Source organism: Pogona vitticeps, chromosome 4, assembly GCF_051106095.1.
Source record: "Pogona vitticeps strain Pit_001003342236 chromosome 4, PviZW2.1, whole genome shotgun sequence".
Taxonomy (NCBI): Eukaryota; Metazoa; Chordata; class Lepidosauria; order Squamata; family Agamidae; genus Pogona; species Pogona vitticeps.
In genome coordinates, this window is record NC_135786.1 from 16,142,975 (window position 1) to 16,156,716 (window position 13,742).

A 13,742-nucleotide genomic window follows, 5' to 3' on the forward strand; every position below is an offset into this window, starting at 1 on the left:
TGAAACTCTGATGGTTCCTACTAGGGACACTAATGCTACAGACATATAACACTGACTGCTTCCTGCAAAGCATATATAGAGGCAACCCCATTGCACAGCTTCTGCCCATACACCACCTTTCTGGCTAAAGTGACCTGTACCCAAAGTTACCAAGAAAACTACAACACTGAGTGGGTTATAAAAGGTTCACCCAATTTAGTGTTTCGTTAATCAGGTACAAACAGCAAACTATTTCTTGAAGGTCAAAAGCTAGACATGGAAGCCATATGCCGTCTGTCCTTGCATCTCAGGATTTAAGGTATACTGCATCAGTCAGTGGAAGCCCAAGTAAGCCATCAGGGCCAATGATCACTGACAATTCAGACACCTGAATTTAAGTACATGCATGCACATACAATATCTACAGTAGGAAGGCCAATAGTCTCAAGGCAGATGGAGTCACATATTGCCGAAACCTGATGGTGGCATAAGGCCAACCAAAGGCCACTTCTCTGACCCCAATAGAAATTGCTTTTTTGAGAGCAAACCTTGGTCTTAACACTATGTCCCTCTGCATGAAACATGCTGTTTGGGCCCAATTAAAACTGCACCTTCACGGCAGACAGATGCATCATGCCTGGTAGAGGAATGCTGTCGAAAATAACATCCACTATGACCTCTCCGTTTTCAAGCTGTAATTTTTAGATACTGCTCAGCTCACCCTTATCACAGTGTGAGTAGCAATGTCACTGGTCACAAGGAGCATGAAGCAGCAGGGCAGCTATTCACATGACAAGAGGAATCCAGCCAAATCCAAGCAGTCAAGCGTTACATCCCAGGACGGCTGCTTTCTGTGTCACTCTCACTGAAGGTGGCACTTTCAGCTTTGACTCTCGTGAAAGCCAGCTCATTAAGCCCATTGTAACAAGTGATAATGATTTACACAGCATTATCGGTATGCATTTCACAACCGACAACAGGTCAAGTCTCCTCCCCCAAAACAGCACAAGAAAATTGGCACAGGGGAAAAACAGAAAAGAGGTGAAGCAAGGATACAGCCAGACCTGGATCTGCTGTTATTTATTCCAGTTGTTCTAGGAAAGACTTTTGTTACTGCTTGCCATGCCTCATTCCTTGAAAAGGCGGTTGCGGGGGGGGGGGGGCTACGAGCAATTACTTTCTTCCACTCATCACTCTAGCTTGTTGTTTTTCCACCAGTTCTTCCTTTTTTTTCTTAACTGTTCAAAAAAACAGTTAAAGAAAGGGGGGGACCAAACAGAATAGCCAAGAAGCACCTTCTGATTGCTAGTATGATAAGCCCCCCTGTCCAGAGACAGCCTCTGCCACATGGACAAAGGCATCCGTTCCCTGATAAAGCATCTCTAGATGTGTGGGACTTCAGGTCCTATCACCTCAGCTGTGCAGCCAGCAATTAGGAATGGTGGATATTGTAGTGTGACACATTTAGACGGTTTCAGGCTATGAGGAGGCTGAACTAGGACTTGAGACAGAGAGATTGCATCAAAGATTTCTTGCAAAGAGGAGAGGCATGGGATTTTTGGATTACAAATCCTACGATTCTCCATTTTAGGAGTTCCACCTGACAGATACCTAAATGTAGCTCACCTGGGAGAAAGGCCTAAGCTGGGAGACTTTGCAGCCTAGCTCTCTGTGTAGAAAGCAACCTCCCAGCGAGCAGTGGGGCAGCTTTTTTGAGCTAGGCCTAGCTAAATAAATAAAGCCTTCCAGCTTATGGGACGTGGTGGCGCTGCGGGCTAAACCGCAGAAGCCTGTGCTGCAGGGTCAGAAGACCAGCAGTCGTAAGATCGAATCCACGCGACGGAGTGAGCGCCTGTTGCTTGTCCCAGCTCCCGCCAACCTAGCGGTTTGAAAGCATGCAAATGCAAGTAGATAAATAGGGACCACTTCGGTGGGAAGGTAACAGCGTTCTGTGTCTAAGTCGCACTGGCCATGTGACCACAGAAAGATTGTCTTCGGACAAAACGCTGGCTCTATGGCTTGGAAACAGGGATGAGCACCGCCCCCTAGAGTCGAACACGACTGGACAAATTGTCAAGGGGAACCTTTACCTTTACCTTCCAGCATAGCCTCTTCTCCTAGGTGAGACACATTTAGGTATCCACCTGTCAGGTGGAATGCTCAGAATGGAGAATTATGAGATTTGTAGTCCAAAAAAAAAACCCCTCCAAAACTCTATTCCTGCTAAGGGATAGCAAAGAAACAAGTGCAACGTTGCTTGACACCAAAAGGCCTTCAGATAAGTAGTATTGAATGGGAGAATGGATGGAACTAGGCAGGTCTGCAGCTCAAGAAGCAGTGGCAGAGTGGGGAGATCAGTCTAACTATTGTGCAATTCTACCTATTTGTCTCTTGCTGAAATCATATGAAGTGGTTGGATAGCTCAGTACGTCTGGCATTTGGATGCACAGATTGGGAGTTTGATTCCCCCACTCTGCATTTTAGAAGAGCCAGCCTGTGTAGAGCTTAGACTGCCTAGTTTGGAAAGGCTTGAGTGGAAGATCTGTCCTGGCTTATTGAAATGCCATACAATTAAAATGGGAGATTTATCCCTCTCCTTCCTGCCTTGAATTCTTCAGCACTGATGCACACCACTTCAACCCATGTGTAATGCTGCTTTCCTCACTTTTTGTATTTCCTGCCTCCAGCACTGATGACACCACAGCAGCTTACATCACTGGGCAGGAGTTCGCCCCTGGGGTCTAAAAGAAGCCAAAAATTACTCCTAGGGATGTGCATTTCAGATTGTCCTTTCAGGGAGTCCCAACTGGAGTACCCAAACCATACGGACACCTAAATGATGCTCTTTTGGAGAGAAGGCACAACTGGCAGGCTTCATGCCTTGGAGAGGCTTAACTTTCGGTTAGAAAAAAGTCACCCTGGTGGTGGATGGGAAGCTTTCTATTCAAATAGGAAGTCAAACCTATCCAATTCATGAAGCCCGCTAGTCTAGCCAAGTGAGCAAAATCTGGGCATCTAAATTTGGATCCTGCAGGTTAGACTCCTGTAAGGAGAATTTTGGGATCTTTAGTCCCCAAAAAATCCAAAGTGCACATCCCTAATCACTCCTCTCTTTCTACTCAGAAATGGGTCCACTTCTCCCCCCAAAAAAATTGAGTAGGAAGAAAAACTGTGATGGCATTATTCCCTGTTGGGCTAAGTCTTCTGTAGGTGTTTATGAAAATTAAACATTGATCTCACTTTCGTGGGAAAGTCCCATCACAGGTTAGCCAGCACGCTTTCAAAACATGGGGTTCGAAAACCTAAGACACAGTTTCCGCCACCCATTCGCATAAATCCATTTCAGATTTTTTTTTCCCTTCCTTCCCTTCAGCAACTCTCCTTCAAGAACATGATCAGGTTCTCATCTCTCCCTCCCTCTGTTGAAAAGAGATGGGAGAGAAGAAGGATAATCCAATTGTCAATGGGCTGGAGAACCGAGAAAGGACTTGAAATTGTTCTCTGCCTTCCCGGATCTGGTTAATTTGAAAAGTAAATCTGCCATATTCTTAGGAAAAAGAGAACCCGCTCTGTTGAAAATGAATAAGCACTGAAAGGACTAGATTTTCAGGGGGAGGAGGCGAGGCTGGGACTTTATGTATTTATTTTGTTTATTTATTTGATTTATACCCCACCCATCTGGCCTATAAGGCCACTCTAGGCGGCTTGCCTAGAGGGAGGGAAGCCTGGTGTGGAAGAATAAGAAAGACTCCTTAGGAGAAACAGCTGTGCAAGTGGAGCAAGGAGGCAAGTGATGATAATCAGAGGGAATCTAAAAACTCAGTGCCTATCCACACAATTCACCAACCACATCACCAGTGTATATTTCAAGGAAGGAAAAGGAGGGAAGGAAGTGGAAAAGGGAAAAAATGTTTTGCAGCTCCATTCAGGACTCTCCCCCAAAAGGGTAGTCCAATTTTTTTCCCCAACAGCCTAATTTAGCTCCTACTATGAAATGCCCTGCCCTCAGTGCTGTTGCTTGCAAGGATCATAAACTCCTGGTCAGTGGGTTTGTTGCAGCCTGTTTATTTGATGGGAAAAAAGTTTTGGTGTATTGCCTCTCCTCTCACTAGGCAACCCCCTTCTGCAACCTATTGTTATCAAACCAATCTATCACTACTTTGTCAGCTATGAACCTTAGCCCAGTTGAAGTGGAAGCAAGCTCATTTATGTCCTATAGTATATACCACCTAGTCCACATTGCAGAGTTCAGCTAATAGCGATTCAGAACTAATTTCAACGACTAAAAGCTTTCATTTATTTTCTTTAAGATAAATAGTATGTACTTCTCTTTCTGAATTATCCTTCGTGTTAAAAACTGTGCTCCAATTTATCCTACAAGTGTACACGCAGGCTGCTTGCATGGAACTGTGGAGTTAATAACTTCAAGAACGAAGACATTCTTTTGCCATTATAAAAACCCTGTGCCCACAGCCACAAAATGTGACACACTGAAATCCACAAGATCCTTATTAATGTTTTCTACAACAACCTCCCACAACATACCAACCCCTCAAAGGAAAATAAAACGTTCAGAACTTGGTGCTCTTCCCCCCCCCCAGAGGTTTTAAGAACAAAGACTGCATATTTAGGAACACACATCAGTTTAGTGCATCCCAAAAGAGCTGACAATTTGTGAAAAAACCAACAACGCACACAGCAGTCTTGTGACAATGCCGTCTTGCCTGCTAGCAAAACTTTTGGAAGCATCAACACAATATGGTTGTGTAACCCACAAGAGGAACGCTACAAGGGACTGAAAAGAAAGAAAGCCTTTGTATGGAAACAGGGTGGGGAAAAAACATTAAATATTAATTTTTCCTGCCCCCCCCCAAAAAAAGAGAGCTGGTGCACTGTCTCTTAAAACCAGCGGCCCTCCAACACTTATTTTTCAAAGAGGGAACCTACTTTTCTAAAGTTCTTTACGAATAGCCACCCACAAGCAAAACGTTCTCCTCTCCAAACCCCCCAAAAATACTGTTTAAGGAAAAGGGAATTGGATCAATCATTAAAGAGTTAAATGGAGGTAGTATGACAGTCCCTATTGTTGTCTCTCAGCACACTTGTCTTTTCCAACGCAGCTGACAGATCCTATTAGGGGCATAAAAAAGAGGATGCTTTGGACTGGGGAGGGATGGAATATGCTATTGAAAACTGGAGACAATGGCTCACTTCTGCAGACTCGTTCAAGCCCCGCAGAACATCTGTCCAGAATCAATTCTTGACCTAATGTTTCTTTCATTGAATATTAAACTTTGTATCCATATGCAATTCATTCTCTGGGCCAGAATTGTTATTTGGAGCACAAAAGCAGAGGGGAACAACAGAGAGCAAAGGCCTCCCCTCGTAGGCCCCCATTTAAACAAGAGCTGAGAGAGCAAATCAAAAACACAAAGCCACCCCAAAGCAAAAGTAGAGGGGCGGAAGGGGGGGGAGACCTCACCAGCAACCATTTTAAGAGGCCCGTCCATGGTGCACATTGTACTGGCATTCTTGGACATCAAAAACCCTGCAATGCTATGCTCCTGCATGGCCCTCACCCACGGCAATGCACCTTTTACAAAGCATCCATGAGGAACAGAAGCTCAGAGTGATCAGTATTAAGGAATGACGTCAACATTTCTGAACTGTATGAAAGCAGAGCTTGGAAAAAGTTCTGGGGTTTGATGACATTTCTCAGAACCTTCCCCTTGTCCAGCAAGGGCTGTATGTGTGCAAATTCTTTGCAGCTGTATGAATGATTGTGATCCTTCCCTGTATGGACCTGGTACTCTCATGCAGAAGGAGCCCACAGTCTTGTATGTCTTCTCTAAAAATCCTATCATGTGAAGACACGTATCATGTGAACTCAATGGTCCAGGAAGGAAGACTGGGTGAGGGTACAGAAGGCGGATGTGCTCAAAGCAAGAGCACTTAAAAGGGTTGTTGTTGTTTAGTCATTAAGTCATGTCTGACTCTTTGTGACCTCATGGACCAGAGCACGCCAGGCCCTCCTATCGTCTACTGCCTCCTGGAGTTGGGTCAAGGTACCTTCGATGACACTGTCCAACCATCTCATCCTCCGTCGTCCCCTTCTCCTTTTTCCTTCACACTTTCCCAACCTCAGGGTATTTTCCAGGGAGTCTTCTGTTCTCATGAGATGGCCAAAGTATTAGAGCCTCAGGATCTGTCCTTCCAGTGAGCACTCAGGGTTGATTTCCTTCAGAACGGATAGGTTTGATCTCCTTGCAATCCAGAGGACTCTCAAGAGCCTCCTCCAGCACCACAATTCAAAAGCGGTCAGCCTTCTTTATGGTCCAGCTCTCACTTCCATAGACCACTACTGGAAAAACCATCTCTTTGACTATGTGGACCTTTGTCGGCAAGGCGAGGTCTCTGCTTTTTAAGATGCTATCAACGTTTGTCATCGCTTTCCTCCCAAGAAGCAGGGGTCTTTAAATTTTGTGGCTGTTGTCTCCATCTGCAGTGATCATGGACCAAGAAGGTAAAATCCATCATTGCCTCCATATCTTCCCCTTCGATTTGCCACGAGATGATGGGACCAGTGGCCATGATCTTAGTTTTTTTGATGTTAAGCTTCAGACCATTTTTTGTACTCTACTCTTTCACCCTCATTAAGAGGTTCTTTAATTCCTCCTCAATTTCTGCCATCAGAGTGGTATCATCTTCATATCTGAGGTTGTTGATATTTCTTCCGGCAATCTTAATTCCAGCTTGGGATTCATCCAGTCCAGCCTTTCACATGATCTGTCCTGCAAATAAGCTAAATAAGCCGGTGGACAATACACACCCTTGTCGTACTCCTTTCCCAATTTTGAACTAATCAGTTGTTCCATATCCAGTTCTAACTGTTGCTTCCTGTCCCACATATAGATTTCTCAGAAGATAGATAAGGTGATCAGGCCCTCCCATTAAGAACTTGCCATAGTTTGTTGTGGTTGACACAGTCAAAGGCTTTTGTGTAGTCGATGAAACAGAAGGAGATGTTTTTCTGGAACTCTCTGACTTTCTCCATCAGCGCATGTTAGCAATTTGGCCTCTAGTTCTGCTGCCCCTTCAAACTCCAGTTTGTACTTCTGGGAGTTCTCAGTCCACATACTGCTGAAGCCTACTTTGTAGGATTTTGAGCATAACCTTGCTAGCGTGTGAAATGAGTGCAATTGTACAGTAGTTGGAGCATTCTTTGGCACTGCCCTTCTTTGGGATTGGGATGTAGACTGAACTTTTCCAATCCTCTGGCTACTGCTGAGTTTTCCAAACTTGCTGGCATATTGAGTGTAGCACCTTAACAACATCATATTTTAAGATTTTAAATAGTTCTACTGGAATGCCATCACCTCAACTGGCCTTTTTGTTAACCATGCTTTCTAAGGCCCACTTGACTTCACTCTTCAGGATGTCTGGCTCAAGGTCAGGAACGACACTATCTGGGTTGTCCGGGACATCCAGATCTTTCTGGTATAATTCCTCTGTGTATTCTTGCCACCGCTTCTGCTTCTGTAAGGTCTCTAACATTTTTGTCCTTTATCATGTCCATCTTTGCACAAAATGTTCCTTTAATATCTCCAATTTTCTTGAACAGATGTTTTTCCCCTTTCTATTATTTTCCTCTATATCTTTGAACTGTTCATTTAAGACCCTCTTGTCTCTCCTTGCTATTCTTTGGAAGTCAGCATTCATTTTTCTGTAACTTTCCCTATCTCCCTTGCATTTTGTTTCCCTTCTCTTCTCTGATATTTGTAAGGCCTCGCTGGATAGCCACTTTGCTTTCTTGCATTTCCTTTTCTTCGGGATAGTTTTTGTTGCTGCCTCCTGTACAATGTTACGAGCCTCCATCCATAGTTCTTCAGGCATTCTGTCCACCAAATCGAGTTCCTTAAATTTGTTCTTCACTTCCACTGTGTATTCATAAGGGATTTGGTTTAGATTATACATGAGAAACCCGGTGGATTTTCCTACTTTCTCCAGTTTAAGCTTGAGTTTTGCTATAAGAAGCTGATGATCAGAGCCACCATCAGCTCCAGCTCTTGTTTTTGCTGATTGTATAGAGCTTCTCCATCTTTGGCTGCAGAGAACATAATCAAACTGATTTTGGTATTGCCCATCTGGTGATGTCCATTTGTAGAAGTGCCTCTTGTGTTGTTGGAAAAGAGTGTTTGTGTAACAAAACTCTATTAGCCTTTGCCCTGCTTCGTTTTGAACTCCAAAGCAAAACTTACCTGTTATTCCTCTTATCTATTGACTCCCTACTTTAGCATTCCAATCCCCTGTTTGAAGAGGTAGCACATGGTAAGTGGAAGGGAGGATTAAATACTTGGCTGAACCTTACTGAGTCCCTTCTGTTTATAGTATTTATACTGTCCTCTACAGCTACAGAAGCTCTCAGTGGGGCTTGTACATCAATAATACTAATAAAAGTGTAGCTGTATTATAGTGTTATGTCATAAGCATATAATTTTTTTTTATTAAGATCATAAAACACAAGCTTTTTACTACAGTAATTTTCTCACAAAAATTAACAGAAGGCAAGGCAATCCCCAACCTCTGCCACACAAGCTAAAAAGGCTCAACAGAAAAGGAAATAAAGAGGAAGAAGAAAATGGAGAAAACTCACCCACGGAGGCAGGGCGTGGAAGGATCATATCTGAAATTTGACATATGCAGACAGATACGAAGCCACAATAAATTGAAAGAGGCAAGAGGAATCCATGCATAATATTTTCAAAGATTTTACCCAAAACAGAAAGTGAGAACCAGGAAGTCTTGCTGTGGGTAAGGTATGCTCCAATAACTAAGGCAGTTATTTCACTTCCCCATGATGATTTATTAATTTCACTTTTAACTAGCTGCTAATGAAATAAGAAACCAAACAAACAACCAAATCCCACTTACCCGTAAGGCCTCTGGATGAGAGCTGGATGCAACTGCTGAACCCCTAAGGTAAAACCTGGAGAGGGGAAAATAAAATTCAATAAGAGAAAGGTTAGATTAGTCCATGGGGTATTCTATATACAGTGGGGTCTTGACTTGAGAACTTAATCCGTATTGGAAGGCGGTTCTCAAGTCAAAAATTCTGTAAGTCGAGTCTCCATTGACCTACAGTGCATTGAAAACTGATTAATCCCGTAACAGGCCGTTTTTGTTCCATTTTGGTTTTTTTCTGGTCTGTAAGTCAAATCTCAGTCTGCAAGTCAAACCTAAATTTTGCGGCCAGAGAAGTCTGTAACTCAAAAAGTCTGTAAGTCAAGCCGTCTGTAAGTCAAGGGTCCACTGTATTGGTAATCACAACCCAAGCAGAGACCTCCTCATGCAGAGGAAGCCACATTCAATTCAATGACATTTATAGTTTTGCTTTGTGGAGCTTTTAAACTCTCTCATTTTTTTCCCTTTCACACTATATTTCCTAAATTATATTTCAACTTTTTCCTATTGTCTGTTGCATATATTACACTGCTGTCAGTCTCCCACCTCCATCTAAAGCAGGGGTCTCCAAAGTACAGCCCGCGGGCCACATCCGGCTGGCCTTGCCTTTTTATCCAGTGCTGGCGTGCTTACGGGCGGGAGTGCATGCATGCGGGAGCGTGCACCCGTTCCTTCAGCTCTCAAAAATGTGGAAAATATATTATGTGGCCCTCACGGTGAAAGGTTTGGAGACCCCCAATCTAAAGCGATGGTTTCCAACTTTGGGGTGCCAGATGTTCTTGAATTAAAACTCCCAGAATCCTTCACTACTAGTTGCACTAGCCTGAATTTCTGGGATTTGTAGTCCAACAACGTTGGAGGACGCAAGGCTGGGAAGCATTGATCCAAGGGGTATGTGCATGTGTGTGAGAAAAACAGAGACGTTTCAGATCAAAGCAAATTGCAACTCTTTTAGCAAGAACTAATTGTTTTATCAAATCTGTGTATGAGTTCAGAACAACCAGCCTAACCTTTGGAAAAACTTCCATGTCATTTTTCCTTTTGCATGTTTTTTTCTGCCCCAGTTCAACGTATTTTTCCCCACTGTGATTGTTCAAAAATGCAAGCGAACACAAAGACACTCCCTGTCCAAGAGAATGTGTCTATTCAGGTTGGATAAAAATTAATGATTTTTTTAAAAAAAATTAAATTGCAATCTAAACGATTTAAAATTTAAAATATATTTTATTTAAATCATCAAAAATATTTAAATCATTTTGTTCAAAAATCTGATTCATTTTGCTTTAAATCAAACCCACTTTAATTTTTTCTCTTTTAATAAAAAAACCTAAAATCCTCAGACTATACCATCAAATGGGGGTTTTACCATTTATAAGCTCAGCTTATAAAATCAATGGTTTTTTAAAAATTAAAAATCAGTTTTTAAAATTTAAATCACATTTCTTTTAATGAAATGCTTCTGGAGGAGAAATCTATCTAATACAGTTTTATATTTAAGATACATTATAGTTGAGAGGTTATTCAGCATGAAACAGAGCTTAGTTATACAGCATGAAGCTGTATATTCATGCAATATTTACATTTTTGTAAACTAATTCAATTAATCCAAGTTATCCAAGCTGAGATAACATGCATTTTTTCATAGTAAAAATGGTATAAAATGTTCAGGAAAAGACCTTAATCCCATTGTTGTTCTATGCACGAACAATGAACACATTGATATTTAAGCAAATACAAAAATATGTATGCTGTGTAGTTACTCTTTTCGCTAAATAAAACAATTTAAGTAGTTCTCCAAATACGAGTAATTAACTTACTAACCTAGAATCTGTTGTGATGGAGCTGTTTTACGAATCTGACAGGTTATTATTCTAAATATGAAATCTTCGTCTAGTTGCAAATATTAAAGATTACATCTCAGCAAGAATGAGTCTTTACATTTTAAAATCATGATTTTAAAGTCAGGTCTTACTGACTTAAATCAAATCTACCCTGAACATCTGCCACTATTCCTTCTGGCTGGAAGGTTCTGGGAACGGTAATTTTAAAAAGGGAACTTTTCAAAGTTACCATCAGCAACCTGTAGCTAGTTGATGTAACACTCCAGTCTGCTTCTGATATTGATGTACAGTAGCTGGTGCAGACCGATGATCTTGCCAGCTGCCATCCAACTGTGGCTGGCCCATAAGCACTCAAGCTTTACACACTTGGCTGCCTGGAACTATACCTTACACGGCTACAGGCCTGCTGCCGCCTTTCCCCACCTCTCCCCCTCCATTATTTCCCAAGAGATTGCCAATGGCTTTCACACCCCCATCATCTTGGCAGGAGAACTGCACAAAATCAGCTTAACATGCAGTTTATTTGGGCAACAGAATGAGCTTCCTAGGGCGCAGAATACACACACACACACACACACACAGAGAGAGAGAGAGAGAGACAGAGAGAGAGAGCCCTGTCCCATTCAAATGTAGAGAAACCATGAACTCGTTTAAGCAAGGCTAAGCAAAATGGGGAGATAGAAAGCCAGAGATGTTTGTCTCACCAGTCTGAATACTCCTTGGTTTTGCTCCCAGATATGCTAGGTTGACATTTGCTTTCCGGCCATCAATGATGGGATTGGGATCTTTGCATGCCCTCTCAGCCGCAGCTCTGTCTGCCATCGTCACCTGGAGAGAAGGATAGACAGCATTTGTAGAGATGAAAAGTCCAGCATGTTTTCACCTCCCTCCCTCTCTTGCAAGTAGTTGCATAAAACTGTTGGAAAGCTTCTGGGCAAAATCTGATTAGCAATTGCAGAGCATAATCACTCCATGGTGGAGCACTCTGCCACTGTACCAGCTATTCTTAGCTTGATGTTATGCAAGTCAAAGATCACTTGGTTAAAACAACAGGGTTTACATGCCTACAGGGGGATAGCAAATACTCCCTGACGCAACCAGAATAAAAAGATAACTACAGTCACAATGGCTGGGTGCATAGAGAATAACAACACTCTCTACACCCACTTCTTTTTCTCTTTCCTGTTTAACATCGGAAGTAAAACATCAGAGGTCTAAGCACTAAATGAGTTACTTTAAAATGTAATTAGTTACAGTTAAAGTTCCCATGCCACCAGAAATCGGTACCATTATATTTGCATTTTTAAATAATATTTTAGTGATCCTAATAAAAGCATTCTCTGGCTCTAATTTTTGCTTTTACTTATGGACCACATGGTTAGTTGTAAATCTAAAGCGCAACTCTTTAGCGTGATTTGAAATTACTTCTAATACACACCAAAATAAATAAGCTGGTTATCTGTGATAGAAAACACACATCACTGGTAAGACCACATGCATCCTGTTAACTGTAAAAAGTGACTGTGACAGGTTGCAATTTAGTCTTTGAGATCCTACCATCCTATGGTACTTTAGTTATGCCTTAATTACTGCTATATTTGTAAATCTTACTTTTTGTAACTGTTGCTTCCCAAGCCCTCGATAGTACACTGAATGGTGCTTAAGATTCAAGATGCCCTGAACTCTGGTAACAATTCTACTAGCAGCTTTACAGCTTAAATGCTTCTGTTCCTGTAAGATATGGACTTCAAACCTAGTGATCTACAGAACAGCAGTACATGGAAGCATTCCCAAAGGAAATCACAATAAAGAGGCTATGCAGTTGACTACAGGCAAATGACTCCTTAGTTACTCTATTTCTTGTTTCCTTTGGGAACAATATCTCCACTATATCCAACAAGCTGGTTTCAACAATGCAAAGGAACAGAAACGAATAACTTTGCTTGTACATACTATGGCAAAGTGGACAGAAATAGTTTAGCCTCATCGAATCAACACTAAGAACAGCAGAGGAGTGAAAAAAAAATGCAAGTGTTGAATTTCATTACACTATCAGAGTTTGAAGACAGGGGCCAATCCAGTCTGCCAGCAAGGTGATGCTTGCTGTAATATATGATAAATTTGCTAGAAATGACGTGTCTCCAGGGAGAAACCAACATGTTTAACACATATAGATCATACAAAACTTTTTTTAAAGCAGAAAGATTTGAATGTGGCTGTCCTACATAACTGCAAATCATTGACCTCTTGGAGAAGTAACACTAAACTACAGACTCACATTCATGACATGTGAATCTCCTCCTCATTTAGGCAAATACTCCAAGCAAGAGAAGCTTTTGCTTTGCATTTTCATTTAACTGCAATATAATAGTGTTACATCCACACACACACACACACCCAAACTGCTGTTAGCCTTAACTAATATTTCTTGAAACAAATCGTGGTTTTAAGTGGGCTAGTAGCAGTAAACCATGTTTAAATCTGGAGAAGGATACCTCCACACACACTGTTTAAGACTACAGCGTGCTTACCATGCTTGCTGGGGTATTCTGGGAGATGTAGTCCAAAAAAGGTTACATTCCAGTCTCTCATTAAGACAAACTGCAAGCTATTCAGGTTCAGACAAAACGCTGACCCTGCAGTTACTTGAAAACTGAAGTGAAGGCTCAAGGCTCAGGCTGGTTGTTGCATACCACTGATGCTACGACTCATTCACCCTAAGTTGAGTACACTGTATTGTGTCTGAATGCAGCTATCATGGCTACTTGTTGCCTTTGTGGGCAATTATGAAACACATGGCTAACTTCAAACCAGACAGCGAGTTTGAATCAGCAGACTGATTGGAGTGGGAAGTGCTGGCACAACATCAGTCAGTGGTCTGAAAGCTGTTCTCCTTGTTATATGCCATCAGGTTGCATCTGACTTTCACAGGGTCTTTCGAATTAGTGACTCTAAAACCCT

General features: G+C 42.0%; 1 protein-coding gene across 2 annotated transcripts in view; it reads right to left on the reverse strand.

Annotated features, from left to right (window-relative positions):
* RBM38 (RNA binding motif protein 38) overlaps window positions 1-13,742 on the reverse strand; it is a 36,749-nt gene that overhangs the window by 17,474 nt on the left and 5,533 nt on the right. The window contains exons 2-4 of one of the 2 annotated variants that reach the window (XM_072996821.2): window positions 11,486-11,609; window positions 8,911-8,965; window positions 8,633-8,662 (exon numbers count right to left, since the gene is read on the reverse strand). In XM_072996821.2, the coding sequence (XP_072852922.1) occupies window positions 8,633-8,662; window positions 8,911-8,965; window positions 11,486-11,609 (209 nt within the window). The remainder of the gene's footprint in view (window positions 1-8,632; window positions 8,663-8,910; window positions 8,966-11,485; window positions 11,610-13,742) is intronic. The other variant, XM_072996822.2, reaches the window with a different exon arrangement.